At 50.3% G+C, this 19,436-nt stretch overlaps 1 protein-coding gene and 1 pseudogene across 3 annotated transcripts; both read right to left on the bottom strand.

Moving 5' to 3' along the window:
* Positions 1–13,179: 13,179 nt before the first annotated feature.
* On the bottom strand, positions 13,180–15,562 carry LOC136502229 (uncharacterized). 3 transcript variants are annotated; one of them, XR_010770453.1, is made up of 5 exons: positions 15,164–15,562; positions 14,703–14,781; positions 14,552–14,610; positions 13,682–14,451; positions 13,180–13,583 (listed from the first exon to the last, which is right to left on the bottom strand). XR_010770453.1 is itself a non-coding variant. In XM_066497689.1 (4 exons), the coding sequence occupies exons 1-3, from the start codon at positions 15,258–15,260 to the stop codon at positions 14,553–14,555; spliced, it is 234 nt and encodes a 77-aa protein (XP_066353786.1). In that variant the 5' UTR covers positions 15,261–15,555; the 3' UTR covers positions 13,180–14,451; position 14,552. The 3 variants fall into 3 exon arrangements, 1 of the variants encoding a protein (XP_066353786.1); XR_010770452.1 differs by having other exon boundaries at positions 14,360–14,451; positions 15,164–15,555; XM_066497689.1 differs by having other exon boundaries at positions 13,180–14,451; positions 15,164–15,555.
* A 124-nt stretch (positions 15,563–15,686) lies between these two features.
* Positions 15,687–19,060, bottom strand: LOC136500897 (beta-1,6-galactosyltransferase GALT31A-like; annotated as a pseudogene).
* Between the last annotated feature and the right edge of the window lie 376 nt (positions 19,061–19,436).

Below are 19,436 nucleotides of genomic sequence, written 5' to 3'. Positions count from 1 at the left end.
TGTGAAGGATGCCAATTCTTCGCTAAGCAAGTACACGTACCGGCTGCAAGAGCTGCAAACCATCCCAGCTTCCTGGCCCTTTGCATGCTGGGGACTAGACATGATAGGCCTTTTAAGCCAGCACCAGGTGGTTTCGGTACGTGTATGTCGCCATTGACAAGTTCTCCAAGTGGATTGAATATAAACCGCTCGTCTCGGCTACTGCAAAAAAGGCAGTTGAGTTCTTTGAAGATATCATCCATAGATTTGGTCTACCAAACAACATCATCACCGATCTCAGAACTACGTTTACTGGACATCAATTCTGGGACTTCTGCGAAGATCATTGCATCTCCGTCAAATATGTTTCTGTTGCCCATCCAAGAGCCAATGGTCAAGTCGAACGGGCGAACGGTATGATCCTTGATGCCCTAAAAAATGACTGTATCAGAAAGAAGAAAAGCACCCGGGCAGATGGCTCAAGGAACTCCCAGCTGTAGTCTGGGGACTGCGTACTCAAGCTAGTCACAACACCGGCAGTGACTCCATACTTTTTGGTGTACGGCTCAGAAGCCATACTACCAGCGGATGTTACTTTTCGAGCACCTAGAGTGGAAAACTATGATGAAGAGCAGGCCGAGGCTGTTCGGTCTGAGGACGTCGAGAGAGCCGAGGAAGAGCGTCTAATCACCTGTGTCCGTACAGCTAAATATCTGGAAGGCTTGCGGAGGTACTACAACCAAAACATCAAAGGTTGTTCGTTTGCTGTTGGCGATCTCGTTCTCCGCAGAAAACAAAAGACTGATGGTTTGCACAAGCTCTCTTCCCCCTGGGAAGGGTCTTATATCATCAAAGATGTTACTCGACCAGGTTCTTATCGCCTAAATGACTTAGATGGAGTTGATGTTCCCAACTCGTGGCACATCGAGCACCTTACACGTTTCTATCCTTGAAACACTACAGATATATACTCTACAAATTTTTATTCAGTAATGTACTTTGGTCTCCATAACTTGTCTCCGTTTTGTCTCTATTATGGATTAACAACCACTTGTGGTCGTCGAGTTGTATGCTACTTCATAATGAACTCCAGTACGTAATCGCCATAAATACGCCGATCACGATTTCTCCAAAACGCCAAACACGATTTCTCCAAAACGCCGAACACAATTTCTCCAAATCGCCGAAAACATTTTCTCCAAAACGCCGAACACAATTTCTCCAAAACGCCGAACATGATTTCTCCAAAACGCCGAACACGATTTCTCCAAATCGCCGAAAACGTTTTCTCTAAATCACCGACCACGATTTCTCCACATCGCCGACCATGATTTCTCCAAAGCCAAGAGTTTTCCATATAGCGAAAACATTTCTTGATTGGAAAGAAACATTTTTCTTTTCTATTCTCTTCGGAGATGACCCAGTCTCCGACTTCTCCCTGCACGTGCTACGGGCTCCACGCTCTGCGTTATGGGTGGTCGGCTGCGGTCCTTTGGTCACACCTATTTTTTCTACATATCTACGGGCTCCGCGCTCGACGTTATAGATTATGGGTCAGCCAAGGCCAAGAGTTCAACATAGAATACATTGCTCGGATGACATTTGTTTTGCCTTTATCTCCAAGTCCGTATAACAGTTGCCGACCCAAACACGTTCAGCGCTGTTTTTTATGGAAAAGACTCAGCCACCAATTTTTCCCTACACGTGCCACGGGCTATGCGCTCTACGTCATGGGTGGTCGACTGCGGTTCCTAGGTCATGTCTATTACTCCTACACGTGCACGGGCTCCGTGCTCGACGTTATGGACTATGGGCTGGCCAAGGCCATAGGAATCAGTAGCAGATCAACTGGTCGGATGTTAATTGAACTACGCATAATTGCGTCAGGTTTGAAACTTCGAAGATTATTTCGCCGAACTACAAGCAAACTGCATATATTACAAACACCTTATGACGAATATTTGATAAGTACTTGTTTCTTGCGCTATCGCGTTTTCTAATACACAGTCAAGGTTTTACAGATGGTCTTCTATAATCGGATTAATGAGCTCCGCCATCGCCATTCGTCTCGTCAAACAGATCTATATCGCCGGCCAGCACTTTTGCTGCTTCCTCCACTTCATCCTCCAGCTGCTGGGTCTCCGCGTCGCTTAGTCCTTCTGCGAAACCACCCTCTATGGATTGAAGGTCGGTGGTCGGATAATGTGACCGAACAACCGCAAGGACATGGGTAGCGACGGTAGTAATGGCATCGCGGTTGAAGGTTTTGAAGTTTTCCCATGCTGCCTTGCACCTCTGAATGACGGTGTCAGGGTGTTGCCGCCTGCCGTCGTGCTGAGTGGCCGTCTTCAGGTCGATGCAGTCAAGCACCGGCTTAATTGCGGCGACTATAGTATCGAAGTTCTCCTTCTGGACTTTGGCCTCCTGCACCAGCACGTCGAATTGCGCTTTGGCTTTATGACGATAACCTACGAGAGTTACAATGATCCGTTATACGAGGAGCTACTACAAAAATGATACCGACCAGAAGCAATTCACCTTTCAGCTCCTCAGCAAGCTTGTCCGCCCGCTCTATTTCCTTTGCCTTTTCCTGGCGAAGTTGATCGATGGTCTGGCGCATCTGGCCGAGCTCAGAATCTTGCTCTACAAGCACAGCAGTTGTTAACGGAACTGAGGCTGTTCAGCAAAACTAAAGTACATTCGTTGATGTATCGTACCTGCTTTCTATTTGGATACACTGTTGAGCTGTTCACTTTTCCTCTCCAGCTGCTCGGACGCACATTTTAGTTGGTCGGAGATAGCGGCCAGCTGCTCGGATTGGCTCCGCACTTGCTCGGATGCAGCCGCCAGCTTCTCGGTAAGGACCCCCTTTTGGTATTCCAGGTCCCGCGCGTTGGACTCCGCAAGGTCTCAGTTCGCGTTGGGCTCGCTGGATATTCTTCTCCGAGAGGTTTCTGGCCTCCTTGAGTTTTTCGTTCTCCGCTGCAAGGGGCTCCATTCGCTTTATTAGCTGGCGGCGCTGCTCGGCAACTCGAGATATTTCCTGCAACAAATATGATGACATTATTGTTAAGCAATGCCAACAAACGACTAAGACTTTTCTAGAAGAAGTATTCACCTTGATCTGTTTCATCACACCAGTAAGGGAAGTCTCCAGTCTCCTAAACTCCTTGGTGGTGTCCTCCTCTTCAACAATAACTATTTCTTCACCGCGCTTTCGGAGGATCCGGACTGCTTGAGGTCGAGGTTCGTCGCGTATGATCTCCTCCACCTCGTCTTCTTCCATTGCAGCCGGGGGGACCACCTTGGGGCTCAGGTGGTCGGATAGCAGTTCCGACCATGCCCTCCAGAGAGTCGGGGACTGCCGTCTGTTCATTTGACTCCGAAAGCTTTTTCGCCCCCGTTTCTACCGTCGTAGAAGGAGCTGTCGCCGATTCGCTCGCCATTGTAGGCAGTCGCTCGCCGCCAGGAAGTTCACCAGGGGCAGCAATTGGCTCCCCCGCGTGCTCCCGAGCACTCGGGGACTCCAGGATGTGGTCCGCTGTCGTCTCCACCGCTCCTAGGACAAGTTTCTGGTCGCCGATCAGTCTGAGCGGGTGGGGCTGGATCTGTTGCTCGCCTAGCACTGTGTCAAATCAGTTATTCAGTAACAACATAAGTAAAGAAAATACAGCAAATTAACTACAGCACAAGAGTACTTACGGTTTGGTCTGACGGTTCAGTTTCTTGAACTGACGGTGCCGACCAGAGCCTCCTAGGCGCAGCAGCGGGGTCAACTCCTGTGCTCGGCGGGGGAATTCTCGGCTCCTCCTCGGTCGGTGTTGGTTCAGTCTGCTGCTCTGGGGTTGCTTTCGTTTGTTGCCCTAGGATCTCCATTGCCCGCACCGTGGGGATTTCCTGATGTCTGCTGCGCAGCAATACCCTCTGCTCGATGCTCGGGGACTCTCCTTGTCGGAGCCTCAAGGACTTCTTCGCCTACACCGGTTTGTTGCTCCGTGCGTGGGTAGAGCGGAGGACCTTTTGTGCTCGAGGGAGGATTCGTGAGAATTTCGTCGTCGTCAGACCAATCGAACACCGCGGTTCTTCGTGTTCGATTGGTCTGGTCATCATCCTAGAGAGATCCCTCCTGGTTTGCGGGGAGCAGTCGCTGCTGTTTTCCTCTTCTTCTGTGCTGGCTCATCTTCCGCCGGCCTCTTTCCCTTATTTTTTGCAGGCACCAGGGGAGGACTCTCCGTCCGACCAGTGTCCATTCCTCCGGATTCCGAGGAGACACCGACTGGAGCTCTCCTCAATTTGAACAGGTCGACGTGCATCCACTGACGGCGGCCAATCATTTCTTGGTACGCCCGAGAAATACACTGCCCTGTCCTGCGAATGGATCTTCACATGAGTAGGATCAGTTTATTGCTCGGCAGTATGAATAAAATTCTTGGAAACATAAAGTAAAGACATTCACCTGAGGGGGCAGATTCTTGCAATTGAAGGGCTTCGTGTACCCTGATAGCCTGAAGGAGGATAGCGGAGCGAACAGCTCGGCAGTTCGCTCTTCAACGTCGCTTCTGGAAAGTATTTCGGGCCTCTCTCGAGTCCCGTCGGTCTCCCCTTTGAATTCATAACCTGGGTGCGCCCTCTCCTTACAGGGTTGTATGCGGCGCACTATGAAACTCGCCGCTACCAATCCACCATTGGTCTTCACGCCCTTTATCAAGCCGAGGAGTTCATTCACTTGATCCATGTCGTCCTTGCTCGGCAGCTCCGACCAACTCCTTTGGCTTTCTAGGGATGTGGTCGGCGTCACAACGCACTGCTGGGTGGCTTTGTCTCATGTAGAACCATCTGGTGTTCCACCCCTTCAGCGAAGTGTTCAGCGGTATGGTAAGATATTCACTAGCCATCCCATCCCGAAGCTAGAGATACACCCCGCCGACCACCTTCGAACCAGCGCCGCCTCTCTTCTTCAGCCAGAATAGGTGACGGAATAGATTGAAGTGGGGTAGGATGCCAAGGTATGCCTCACAAAAGTGGATGAAGATAGAGATGTGCAGAATGGTGTTGGGGTGCAGGTTGCACAGAGTAACCCCCCAGAGCTCCAATAGATCCCTCAGAAATGGGTGCACAGGAAACCCTAACCCACGCCAGAAATAGTCTTCGAATACTACAGCTTCGTCAGTATGAGGCGTGGGAAAGGACTCATCGAGAGCTGGCCGCCATCCGGCGGTCGCACGGTCGGGGAGAACGCCGGCCTCCACCAATCGGTTCAGCTCAGCTTCTCCTGTTCGCGATGGCACCCACTCCTCATCGCGTCGGGCCACGGCATCCGCCTTCTTGGGGCTCGCCTTCTTCGGTTTTGCAGCTCCTCTCTTCGGCGCCATCTCTCAGATCTATTTAGGGCTCGGCGGCGGAGGCAGCTGTGTTTGTGGATTTGGCGGCGCGAGATGTGAAGGAGGAAGATGAAGTGGAAAAGGTGGGAACGGGGACTGCGGCGGCACTGTTATATAGGGTCCGCCCCACCGTTCCGCATTCAAGGGTTTTTTGGGAACCGTTCCCGCGATCTGCGCCCTGCGATTTCTCCGATGCGATAAATGGGCCGTTACCTAGGCTTCCGCGCAAACCGCAGCCCATAGCGCTCATTTATCGCTGCCTTCAGTTGCTCCTCGCCGAAATATCGCCGACTTCTCCGCCATTTATTGAGGCTCAGTAACTGACACTGTCCAGCCGTTGCTCTGGTTTTTCCTCCACGGTTGGATTACTCCGATAACTCCGCCTGCAGCTCGGGGACTGGTGGTCTTTTCCGTTGGTTTTTGGTTGTTTCTCCGTTTCTGACCCTGGCACCACGTGACTACGTCACCTACTGTCAGGCTCGGGGACTAAGTGGGCACACTTCACCTTGCGGTGAATGTGCTGTGTCTCTTTTTGGGCCACGCCCGGGGACTGGCTGCCTGCTCGGCTGGTTTTCTACTTTTCTTCTAGTTTCTGACCCTGGCACCACATGACTGCATCATCTGCTGTCAGGCTCGGGGACTAAGTGGGCACACTTCACTTCGTGGTGAGTGTGCGGGATTCTTTCTCGAAGACTACATGCATATGGAGGAAGGTTGACTCCTACAACTTTGTTCGGACTCTAAGTGGGCACACTTTGTTCACTATGGAGAAATTTTCGATTCTGAACTTGAGCTCCTTACACCCTTATGGCAAGCTATACTCGGTCACTCTGCTCGGCGGTAGTTCACGCTGCTCGGCGACAGGTCATGCTGCTCGGCAACAGTTCACACTGCTCGGCGACGGTTCACGCTGCTCGGCAGTTCAGCATGGTGGTTGGACCATGAGCTTGACTGCTCGGCGTCATTCGCACCTGCTCGGACAAGCTCAAGACGGTCGTTGCACAACTGGGTACAAGGCGCTCAGGGACTAGCTGTGGGGTGTACGACCCCGGATACCCACGGCAGACCACATGGGCTGCGCCCCTAGGGGTGGCCCAGCCCACAAGAAGAAGCCTTGCGAGGCACGACTCTGCTCGACGCCTTCCGCAAGACATCGAGAAGATATCCTGAAGATAATATGAGATCTGTTAGGATATGTATGATCCCAAGATTCCTGTAATCAGTTATTACTTTCCGGTTATCTCTTAGATCTAACCGACTTGTAACCCTGCCTCCCGGACTATATAAGGCGGGCAGGGACCCCCTCTAAAATCACGACATATCATACGATAGCTAATACAAACCAACAGACCACAGGAGTAGGGTATTACGTCATACTGACGGCCTGAACCTGTCTAACTCGTGTGTCTCTGTTGCCTTCTTGTTCTTGATCTCGCGCTCCTCTACCGATCAATCTACCTTCGTGGGATACCCCTCAGAGGACTACCGACGATATTCTGTCGACAGCCACCATGGCCGATGCCGCTGGAGGAGCTTGAGATGTGTACTGCTACTGATTCATTGGCTGCTGCACCGGGATTTGAGGTGAATTCGGCACAAGCTGCTGTGGTGGCACATGTTGCTGTGGTGGCACGTGCTGCTGCGAGCACTTGAGGCACATGCTGCTGCGGTGGCACATGTTGCTGCGGTGGCACATGCTGCTGTGAAGGTGCTTGAGGCGGCATCCGCTGCCGCTGAAAACTGCGAGCCTGACGGTACCCGCCGTTCCATCTGCGAGCTCCATTGCCTCCGTACCGTCCTCTTCTTCCCCGCTCGTACTCTCATCCGGGACCATAGTTTGGCGGATGAATCCCGAGATTAGGGTTGAAGCGTGACCGTTGAAGTGCACACCGTCGTCGTTGTGGTAGTTGTAGTCGTACTCGACACTGTAGCCATGGCGGCCACCGCACGCGCCACTTCCACCTCCCGTGCATCCTCCTCCGCGACTAGCGTCGTATCCCCTTCCTCTGGTGGCACCACCATTGTTGCCGATGCCACTGTTCCCCACGCCACCCGCACCAGCTACCGCCATGCCTGTACACAAAGCTTGGACGTATGATGGAGAAAACGAATAGGGAGTGGCGGCTAGGGTTTTCCTGTTAATTGCTTCGAGGTTGCAAGTATCGAGCAGAAATCGCGTGGCCAGTTTTCCACCGTGGCATTTGCTGCGTCCTAGCCTAATCAGCGTGCAGGGCCTACGTTGGGCCTGGTCAGAGAGCCCACCCATCCCCGCGGCTAATTCGGATCGGGAGTGCAGCGTCGAAACCAGATCACGTACATTTTGAATTCGAACCATAGATGGCTGATCACTGCGGGGCTTTGATGTTTCCAACGTCGCCGGTGACGGTGAAGACCGCAAAACCTCGGCGAAAGTGCCCCTCGTCACCTGCCGTCGGTCGTGTTTGACTTTCACCGCGCAATCGCCGAGGGTCATCACCGGCGACTTCCTTGGCCGCAGCAGCTTGCCCGACCAAGGTGTCCTGGCCGTCTGACGAACGTCTATCAGGGCCTTCATGATGTTACGTACGAGCTCAACCTTCGTGTTCATCGACGCATGGAGTTATTGGTTCTTCTACCCGCCGGCTAACCAACGAATCTTGCAATGCTAACTCCACCTCATACAGTTGATCCTTGGTGAAACCTGCATGTCTTACTAAATCCGGCGTATAGGGCGACTGAACTATGACCTCCTCATTGGAATCGTCGTCGTCCGTCGACGTCCAGAACTTGGACTTCAATCCTATGGGACGGAGGTCTATCGCAGGATTGGGTACAAGTCGATCACCACGGTCACCAACGGATTTCCATCCGCCGTCCCATCTCCTTCTACCGAATCTTCAGAGAAGCTCACCTTAGTCTCACTTACCAGCTCTATGCGAGGTCGCCGTGGGAGTGGTCTCCATCGCCCTCTCTCACCAGTAGTAGCGATCCTATTCCCCGTCAGGCAGTTGTCGCCAGGATCGTGTTGCTCTGAATCAGCGATTTGGCCAGTGCCGACGTCGCTATGCCGGCCTCCAGCGAGCTCTTGATCGCCATCGTGGTCGCCGGAGTCGTGGAGTCGTCGACCTTCAGTGGGATCCGGCTCGTCGTTGGGGACCTCGAGGCCGCCCCCCGAACTAGTCCCAACGGCGAGCCTATTCCCCGTAAGGCTGTTGTCATCAAGGACGGTCTCCGCGTGGGTGCCGTGGAAACACCTGCCTCCAGCAAGCTCCGGGTCGCTGTTGTGGTCGCCGGCGTCGTGGAGTCGCCGGCCTTCAGCGGGTTCTGGTTCGCCGTCAAGGTCCTCGGGATCGCCTCCGGAGCTGCTCTCAACGGACATCTCTCTTCGACGTACAACTTTTCTTTACCTTTCTTTTTTTTTCTTGGGCGTTATTAGGCGTGCATGCGTATTCTTCTCTCTCGCGCTAACTATTCACTTGTATCTCTCTCCCTCTAGTTTTCTACATTGGCACCCACTCCGCTCAGCTCTGGTGGCGTTCTCGTCGCCTTCAACCACACTCGTCTTTTAACCGCCTCCGCCTCGCTCTGCCTTCACCATCTCCTTGGATACAGTAGCGCATCTCTGCCTCTGTCGCAGCCCCAAATCGTAGACTACATACTCAAATTATAAGTTATTTTGATTTTTGTGTACATTGATTATGCTATATATATATGTAGCTAAATATAACGTATGTCTAGATACATAACAAAATCTATGTATAAAAAAAGTCAAAGCGACTAATAAATTAGAACTGAGGGAGTAGATGTTTTAGTAATATTTTAATAATTTATAGTTCACATGTTATTAAACTATATAGATTTTTAAATTAATTATTAAATCTTGATTTAGGACAAACCCAAAAAGATATGGAGAGATCTGAGCTGAGCTGGCGCTCCAGGGCGTCTTTGTTTGAGTTTGCAGCAAGCCAAGTGCACGTTCATCGATATGATCTGCCTGCGAGTAATAAAGCCAACAGCCAGAGGTGGTTTGGACAAACCATCTTTGACCAATGCAAATACCGTCGGCGCCTCCTGCGGTTAGTTCGCTCTCACTTGTACTATTTTTCTTTAATTTAATTTAATTTCGATTCGGAAGACAAAAATCAGATCTGGCAAAGCGAACGAGGCGGCCCGGGTCATCGGCTGCATGCATGCCGAGCTGCGCTGCTCACCAGTCACCACCAAGAAAAACGTGGAGGAGATAATAAGGACATTTTTGTTTACTAGCAAACTTATATCTATATATTTCAACGAAACTTAACATGTCTTGGAACTACAGTCCACATTATTGTTGTACTTCTAACTTGTATAAACACTAGTTGTAAGTATAGATCATGTGCGGAACACGGAAGGCACAATGACAAGTAAACACGAGTTGTAAGTATAGTCCACGCTCGCGGAAGGGCGCGAATGAGACGACGTAGCCATCGGGCAACGCTGGCGCATCCTCACGACCGGGCACAAGCCACTCCGCCGCATTGGTCCTCCTGCGTAGAAGACCACGCTTAACGAGGCTCTCCATGCGCGCATGAGTAACATCAGAGCGGTACCACGAATCCATGGAGGATGGAGGTGGCTGCGGAGAAGCAAAGGCGGCGGAGGAGGAGCGGAAGCTATAGATCTAGGGCTCCGGCGGCAGATTAGCAAGCACGGCAGATCCGAACAGTGGTGGCGGAGAAACGGAGAAGGTAAGGCTACAGTTTTGGTGTGCAGGAACGCAAAGGGGAGGCCGCTATTTATAGGGCGGAGCGGGGCGAGAAGGCAAACCATCCGCCTAGATTCACGTGCCCGCTGCGTCGCGTCGCGTCACGTCACCGCCCTCCGAAGATCGTGCGCACGCTATCTCTGGCCGCGCCCTCGAAGGATATGCTAGATGACGGTTCACCCGTTCAATGGGCTAAGAATCGTCGCAGGTAAGGTGGGATACAGAGCTAAAAATGCTCTTACGGCCCATTTAGGCCCAGGAGTTCGAAGGCTGGCCCTCCGACAGGTTCACAGCCGCTCAGGGGCGCCTTAGAGTCAGAGGTGGAAAGGGATGGGCCCATTTGCGGCCAGTACCCGGGCGCATGAGCGCCGCGGGCGTCCCGGCCCACGTTCGAGTCTTAGTCGGTTCCTAGAACATGGTTTTTCCTGGAAGAAAGGCAACGAGCCCTCGGGACCGGTCGAACGGACCCAAGAACAATATGGATTGGCTACTAAGAATCTAGAATCGGTCATTAGCTGACCCATGCCTATCCCCCACGAACGGGAAGCCAGGGCCCCACTCGGACTAACCCGTTAACAGCTCACCAAGCACCATGTTTCGTCCATCGAGGAAAAACGTGGCACGGCTCAGCCCCTCTGTTTTATAAAAAAACGTTCGAGGGACGACGATCACAAAGATGAGCCAACCCTCGACCGAACCCCTGCTGCGCACGGGGGCTTGAGGAAAGTTGGACTCGCAAGGAGACCAAACGCGCAGTCGCAGTACGACGACGGACCAATCAGATCCTAGGGGACCGGAATCAAGGACAATCTTTTTGGCCTCCCGAATCCTACGGTTACATGCCCCCAAGAAGACCGATCACGACAAAAGAGAACCGTCGTCCTACCAGGACACGCCGCGGGCTAAAAAAAGAAGGCCAAGACCCTCAGAGTCCTCCCGTCCGAAAAAACCTCTAAAGGAGTATTCTACTCATCCACAGGCTCGGGGGCTATTGTCGGGTATCAATAGTAGGGATATCCAAAGCAAGGAAGTTAGCGCCCACGCTGACTTCCCCGGACAGAGCAAGACATATTAAAAGGTCTCACCCGACCCAAGGTCGCGGGCTCCGTCTCGCCCGACCCCAAGGACGCGGTTTTCGTCTCGCCCAACCCCGAGGCCACAGGGGTCTTGCCCAAGGCCGCGGGCTCCGTCTCGCCCGACCCCTTGGGTGTGGGCCCCGTCTCGCCCGACCCCGAGGCCGTAGGGGTCTTGCCCAAGGCCGCGGGCTCAGTCTCGCCCAAGGCCGTGGGCTTCGTCTCGTCCGACCCTAAGGCCGCGGGCTCCGTCTCGTCTAACGGGGACCCATACCGCCGCCAACGACTCTAGGTCCAAGCGTATGGGTCTGGGTCAAAACTCTGACACCAGGGAAGAGACTGGCACGCCTCGATGTAACTCGTGGCCATGACGGGCCATACCGAAGGATTCACAACAAGAATAGTGTCGGTCATGCCGGTGTTGTTCTGTCTAACCCTCGTACGAACGTTGACATGCGTGTCAGTTCACCACGATGTCCGCTGGGACAGAATGGAATGCCATGACCGGCAGATGACGCCTATGCATAGCGCCAGTGATGAACAGGGCCGCGACTTGGAGCCGTCCCTGTTGACATCTACAGGATCGGCGGGACCCGCATGAAGGAGAAGAAGGACCCGGCAGTCCTAGAAGCCTTCTTCTTCTCTCTCTTTCTCTCTCGTTTTTCTCCTTTTTCTCCACTGTAACTCGCGCTTTTCCTTTGCCTATAAAAGGGAAAGCAGGGCGCCTCATGACGGGGGCCGGACCACGAGATAAAAACACAAGAGTACGACACGAGCACACGGCAATCGAGCTCTCAGCACCCGTTCACTCCTTCCACCAAAGACTTGGGATCATTTCCCTCTTTCGCCTGTTTGTAACTCCTACTGCAAACCAAGTGCCGGTAACACGAGCAGCAGTGAACTAGACGTAGGGACGTTCCGCTCGAACCAGTATAAACCCTTGTGTCCTCCGAGCACACCATCCGAGTCAGATGCAACAAATACAAATTTACTCATCGGTGGTCTGAAAACACCGACAGTTGGCGCGCCAGGTAGGGGCTTTTTGCGCGTCTCGACGTCCACATCAGGCCTCAGATGGCTACTCACGGTGTCAGCTGGGTCCCGAGCGTGCACGTGCACTTCGGGAACCTAGACTTCATTGTTACGATGGAGGGAGAGTTGGCGCAGATTCCCGCCGCTGACCGACCTCTCCACTTCGTCGGCCTCGACACGATCGCCAAGGCGCTTGAGGAGTTGCAGCTGCCCGCACCGGAGACCCATGCCCCCGGGAGCGACCAGCTCCTCGGCTTCGATTACGAGAGGCTAGAGCGTCAGCTCAGTGCCTTACTGGGACCCCGACCGTCCCGGGAGGACCTAGGCCGCCTCACCTTCTCGTTCGCCAACGTCGTGACGCAGCTTGCCGGAGGAGAGCCGCTCTCCCTAGAATACCTCATCCGGAGCGCCCCGACAGCACTCCTGTTCGTCCTACGCAACGCCGCAGAGACCATTGGCCACCTGGTGGCGCAACGCACGCCCTTATCCCTATACCGCTCCACAACTTGTCTTATTAAGAAAATGGCTTCCATGGTTGACCTTCCGGGTATAAAACCAAATTAGTTCATAGAGACCCGCGTTATTGCTCTCAAGCGATGCTCGATAACTCTCTCCCATAGCTTCATAGTATGGCTCATCAACTTAATTCCCCGGTAATTAGTACAACTTTGAATATCCCCTTTATCCTTGTAGATCAGCTAAAAAATTATATAATGATCTCCGATTACAAAATTAGCCATATAATCTGATGTCTTATAATAGCTACTAGTTAGTTTATTTACAGTATTACATAATTCACATTAGCATTTCATTATGCTCTTTTCTCAAAGTCAATATCATTGATTTTTTTTATCTTCTGAATGTTGGCATAAGATCAACTTCCAATATTATTCATGCACATACCAGAACCAAACATTCCTAGCATTTAACAAGCAGCTAGTTTATGTTTAGTACAGGAACAAGCAGCACTGTTACAGAACTTACCCTTCCATCATTTAGCAGAAGAGACCCTTTCCTCAATCCTGCCTTGAATGCCACAGAATAAAAAGAGGATGCAGATGATGCAGCAGGAAATTTGAGTTCCATATTATGCCAGAAGTTAAATTTCTGATGTGAAAAACTAACATCCATGTATACAGCTTCTAGATCAACAGAAAGATGTTCCAAATTCCTTTCTGATTGATGAACATAACCAGAAGATTTAACCTTTGATATATGCACAAATGGAACGGAGGTACCCTTATTCTCTTGAATCATTTCCAGCATAACAAAAAGAAATTATGCAGACACTAAATAGCAGAAATTGGAAAATAAAAAGAGATATACTTGACCGTTGTGGGTATCCATGTATACAATATGAACATTTCGCATAGAAACCTGGATACTGTCCAGTATCTGCCATCATAAATTAAACAAATTTGATAAAATAGCCTATGTTTCAGCACAACCTTCAAAACTACTGATGTTTAAACAAAACAATGCAAGTTTGTTACATTTGCTGATATGTAGGACAAAAACGACTGTCCCGTTTGGTTATCTAGAAGTCAAAAGAATAGGGAAGATCATGAATAGTGTAAACTGCATAACTCTTCTGAACACACATGAGATGAGACTTGCAGCAATTACGTTACATTATGATAAATTCAAGTACAAGAAACATGTTAGCAAGTGATCCCATAGAGTTTATCATGAGAAATCTTCATATCTTTTTTTATGAAGGTTCTTTGATAAACACATCTTACACGCATACTTAGTATATATGGCATGAAAACTTGTGAGGCTTTGTCTAAGCTACCAGTTCAGTGACGCTGTGTATTCAATAGAATAGAAAAGGCACGTGGTAAAACAAAAAATAAATCAAAATAAAAAATGGTGACAACACGAAACCTAAAATCACCACTAGAAGACACAACTGAAGTTGTTGAGCTAACAGTGAAGTAAATTATAAAGATAAAGTGACCTTTGAGATTTATTAAACCAACAATAGGGTACTTAATTGAGGATATAGAGATGGCTCAAGAGTTAGGAAACGAAGGAAGGTTAATCCTAACCCTTCATGTTTTTTTCAGTTGACGGTTAGAACTACCCCACTGACATATCCCAGTCCTAACCCCCTACCACTAATCAATAAATTCAAAAAGCCTGTAAGGAACATGGGTGTGCAGGCTGACCTGTAACTCTTCTAGAAAATTTAGCAAGCTCAATGGCATTAAGTTTAGCCAACTTTCCAGCTAGTTCTCTCTTGTCCAGAATCTGAGCTCCACTGATAAAGAACCAAAGAATGTATTCGGTCAGAAGGGTGGAAACATATTATTTGACAAAGTGAATTGAGCACTGTACTATGACCAAATTCAATGACATGCCTCAGAGTCCCATCCAAGCTTCTTCCAAGGAATCCGGATGCTTAGCTTCCCAATTCGTCCTGTAAAGCAGTAGAAGAGAACAAAAAGTTTACAACCATGCAATGGTTAACAGACAGGAAAATCAGTACAGCTGGATTAAAAAAATCGATACAATTCTTCAGCGCGAATGGCAGCCTGCAGGTAGTCAAAGGCTTCCAGAATCAGCTCTACATTTTCGAGCAGTATTTCTTCTGCAGATCAGGGGGGAGGGGGCACCAGAAACATAATCACAATCAGATACACAGTAGGTTCCGCATGAGTATTAGCACTACGAGTAATTACTTAGCAATTCTAAGCATAACATCCAGTAGTAACGGAAAGCCAAAATAACTGTACACTTAACATTGCGCAAACTGACATAAAACCCAAAACTACACTGATCAGTCAAGAGCACTACACTGATGGAAGCCCAAAAGAGCAACAACGCACGCAGCCACATAATTCCAAAACTGATGCTGCGGTAACAGGACAGGCGCGAATTACAGCGCGGCGTAGTTCAGACAGCCGCCAGTTCGCTCGCGGTTGGGCAAAAGCGCCGCTAGAGAGAGGAGGGAGAGGGAATCGAGGGCTGACCCTTCCAGATGCCGATCTTAAGCTGCTCCTTCTGGATGCCCTTGACGTAGCGGCGGAGGAGGCCGTCGAGCACCTGGCTCACCACCCCCTCGAACATGGCGGCGGCGGTCGAGACACCCTAGGGAGCCCGCGCTCCCATGTAGCGGGAGGAGTAGGACACGGGGGGGAGGATGGAGCGGAGCGTAGGGTGACGAGGAGACGGGAGGAGGGGGAAGGGGACGCGAGCGGTGGATGGAGAGGTCGGGTGGCGCCGCCGGGGCGGGGCTTTTTCAGTTCCGTTTGCTTGGAGAAGGAGGCGGACGACGGAGGCGACGGCGATTCGTGTCGCCCCTGACTTCTGCTGCATGGCCTCCGTGGACGAGTGGTAGTGCCACGTGTGTGAGTACACCGACATGTACCGTATTTTCGTATTCGTGTATTTCCATCTTTTGATAATGACACACAAATCTAGAGAACTCTGACAGAGCGAATTCTTGAGAGATCAACCAGTCTACCAATATCACGACAAGCATCCAGTGAGGTATCTTCAGTTATTAGAGACTCAATTGCAGGTTGTACTCCTCATTTCTACCCCAGCATCCGCACACAAACTGGCCAGAAAACGATGGCATTGCTGCACATCTGAAAAACTGAGCCATTGCATTTGCATACAAGTTCATCTCCGCAACTATTGGCTGTCAAAAGTCAAAACTGTGCGTGCCCTTCCGCTCCAAGGCCTTCCCAACATCGTCGGTGCACCTCTGTCATCCTCTCCACCGGATTGCAGATGCCAGTGCAGTTCCAGTCAAAGGACGCCGCACATGGGTTCCCGGCCTGCGCTTTCCATTCGCAGTCTGCAAGATCATCAAAGGTGGCACACGAAATGTGTGCAGATTACAGTGAGAAGTGAGAACTAAGAGAGGCACCACACCGTATCCTGAACAATTAGCTGAAGAGGTTAGCAGCATATGACAGGTAAATTGGGGTTTAATACTCATGTTTTCATATGGTTCCCTCAAGGTGCATCTGGGAGCATGCCTATAATGATCAGAGCTGGCAGTGATGATTGGTCAGGTACAGAGAGTACATTCATTACCAAAGACGAAGAATAGTACCAATTACAGCAACAGTGAAGTGAAAAGGATAGAACCATGCCATCGAGAAACCAACAGACAAGAAGCTCATTGCTTCAGAAGGTCAACAAGGAGTACACTCACAATGGCAGGAAAAATTTTCCAAGCAGCATTAAAATCATCGTATCTCGAGTTTGTTCAAAAGTAATCATCTACTGCTCAGTTTCGGTAGCGTTCAAATAAATGAAACCTTCGGTTTCAGGCTCCACTGTTGCCCAAGGTGGCCGCCTAGACCTTAAGCATCGCTTAGGTGCTAGGCGGTAGGCGCCCATCCTGCCTAGTCTATCCAATCCCCATAGGTGATAGATGCTGGTGTGCCTACCACCTGGTGCTTAGGAGCAGTGGCAAATGATCAGGGGTCTTGGATTGTATTGGTGCAATTGTTGTTGAACACCAATTTGTCCACTATGAACATGTCTGGTTAAAGTATGGGACCATTGCTGGTAAGCAGAGGACATTGCTGGTAAACAGAGGACAAAAAGCTGGAGAAAGCAAGTTTTGACTAACAAAAAGTGCAGTTGTTACACATTTCATATCAATCCTTTCTTACTAAAAACTTCAAAATTGGCTTAACTAAATAGTACAGTAAAGCAACTAACTTCAAGGTTAAGCAAAGTCATGCCACTATCCCAATGAGCATGCAGTAATTAACTAGATGCTACAGAAGTAAATACCGAAGAAGCATGGAAATTTGAGTGTAAATGGAGACGCCAACCTGGGGGAGTACCACAGCAAAGGCTTCTCTCATCAACATGCTCGACTTCCAACCCAATCAACCAAGAGCCAAATGATACATCTTCGTTTGAATACTTGTGCAGGATATGCCTGAAAGTGGTGTTCAGAAAATATGAAATAAACAGTTGATCAGTCTGGTCTATAGGATTACACACCATCATTTGAACTCACCGGTTTGCCGATATGTAAGTTGCCAAATCCCTGGTTACAGCATATAGTTGCCGTGTTGCATGCCTAAAGTAGTTGTTACCCTCAGTCCCAAACTTCCAATGATCTGGCTCATAATACTTGGAGTCACTGTTAACATTAGACAGGAACTTTATTATGTCATTTCTGAAAACAAATTTTGGTAAGATGAAATTAGCTGTTAGGGATTTGCAAGTAAGAAATGTCCTTATATATAATGAGTAAATGTGGAAGTGCGATCTCAACTGATATGGAGATGAACCATGTTTGTAATAAATAAAATCTATAAAATGTGAAAAAGAAAGTCTGCAAATATGGAGCATTACTTTTTAGCAATAACGGGTCCAGATTTCATGCAGCCAATGTACACCCGATGTTTCGTCCTGTGTCGCGCCAAAATCGATCTGGTGATACCTGTATTGAAAGAGCCCCCCAATCACAGTGTGATGCACCGGCACTATACTTGATTGATCAAAGTCGAAAGGGTCCCGTCTTTGCATACCAATGTTGACATGAACATTATCGTCAGCTTTTACATAGAAATCAGCATCCCACGTGGTAAGAGCAGTGGAAAGAAACATCTGGATCTTCATAGGGAGCCCTCCATAGCCTTCCACATGATTCTGTATAGGATGATTAATGTTGCAAACACATCACTGCTGGCTGACTGGCAGTCACTGATCAAAGAAAAGGGGAAAAGTTGAAACTAATCAACTGAACTGAACATACAATTCTCAAGATATCATTGTATTCTTTATCTTCTGCATCAATTGCACGGTCGACCTCATTGTCCGGGTTTGGATTTGCACTACAAGAAAGAATCCCCAGATTTCAGGAACATATAGTACTAAAGAAGAACATTGTGTCACCGTCTGTTTTTATCTCCAACTCAAAAGAAGTCCATACCTGCGTCCAATAACAAAACGGATAACAACGCCCTTCTCTTCCAGTCTTCGCAACTGGTCACCTACAAATGTTCAATATTTTAGATATGAAAAAATGAAAGGAAAAAAAAAGGCTCCACGGTACAAAATGGCTGGGGAAAGGCATCTGCCTTGTGGCATCCATGTCTGCCTTATTGAATCTCTCCGCTTCCGGTTAGCAAAAGTGGTGAAAACGCCCATGACAAAAGACATCCTATGCCGCGCAGTTCCCTGGTCGCCCTCCGAGTCACCCGGTGACAAGCCCTGGCTCATCGCCTGGGCGGCTCTAGCCGCCGCCAGGCGCATCTCAATGTCGGATATCGTCTTATCCAACGCCCTGCGATTGAAACACCAAGACGCTATATTATAACAACCCCATATTTAACCAGATAGATTCAGGAACTGAAGAAGCCTGTGATATTTACATGATGACTTCGCGAGTCTGTGACACTTGGCTCAACGCGGCACTCGAGTGGACAGAGCCTGCCTGGAAAATTGGAGAGCAAATGTGTGAAAGCGCTTCCATATGAACACTCCAGGAAGAGACAAGAGAGAGGAGAAATCGCATTACCTTGTCTGGGCAACCGGGATGCTCAGGAACAGCCCAGTACCTGCAACAAGCACACAAATATAGACCAATTACCACCGCACCCCGACCTTGAAACCGGCGAGCATTGCCTCAGGACTAGATTGCGGCAGGCAGGCAAAAGCAGCGGGGCGAGGGACCGGAGGCGAGCGGGGGACTTCTATTTCTATCTGAGAGGGCGGGCGGCGGGCGGATTTGGGGGAGAAGGAGTACGGACCTGTTGACGACGCAGACGCCGAGGAGGAAGCAGGCGGCGCAGAGCGTGGCCACGCACCGCGTGGGCACGCGCGCCGGCGAAGCCTTGTGCGGCCTGAGAGCCGCCGCAGCCATCATCGTGGCTGGCCACCTCGGATGCCTCCTCCTCGTTCGAAAGGGAGGAGAGGGAAAGCGAAGCGATGGCTCCGTTTCCGTCCCCCAGGTGGCGGGAGATTTAAGGATCGGCAGCCAACAGCTCGCAATACGTCTTTGGTATGAACAGACACAGGGGATACAGAATTGTCACTTTTACACTCACGACACGACAGCGCGTCAGTTTAGGTAGGATCCGAGGCAGTATGGGAGTGACAAATGACCGTGGCTGCCCCTGCTCTCTGCTGCTAACCCAGCCGGGCCGCACTCAGTCGTCTCGCCCGGCCCATTCGCTCGTTCTTCGTCTCCCCGCTCTCGTCGTAGCTCTCCGTCGCCGCCGCCGCCATCCGACGCCGTCGTCGCCTTCCTCTCACTCCTTCCTC

This window comes from Miscanthus floridulus, chromosome 13, assembly GCF_019320115.1.
Source record: "Miscanthus floridulus cultivar M001 chromosome 13, ASM1932011v1, whole genome shotgun sequence".
NCBI classification, from domain to species: domain Eukaryota; kingdom Viridiplantae; phylum Streptophyta; class Magnoliopsida; order Poales; family Poaceae; genus Miscanthus; species Miscanthus floridulus.
This window is presented reverse-complemented; position numbering and strand designations above follow the sequence as displayed.

Excerpts from the sequence above, each read along its gene's own strand:
- LOC136502229 (XM_066497689.1), bottom strand. The coding sequence starts at position 15,260 with ATGTTCGAGGGGGTGGTGAGCCAGGTGCTCGACGGCCTCCTCCGCCGC. Across the intron at positions 14,782-15,163 it reads TAAGATCGGCATCTGGAAGG|AAGAAATACTGCTCGAAAAT; the intron begins GTCAGCCCTCGA and ends CCTGATCTGCAG. Across the intron at positions 14,611-14,702 it reads GCCATTCGCGCTGAAGAATT|GACGAATTGGGAAGCTAAGC; the intron begins GTATCGATTTTT and ends ACTGCTTTACAG.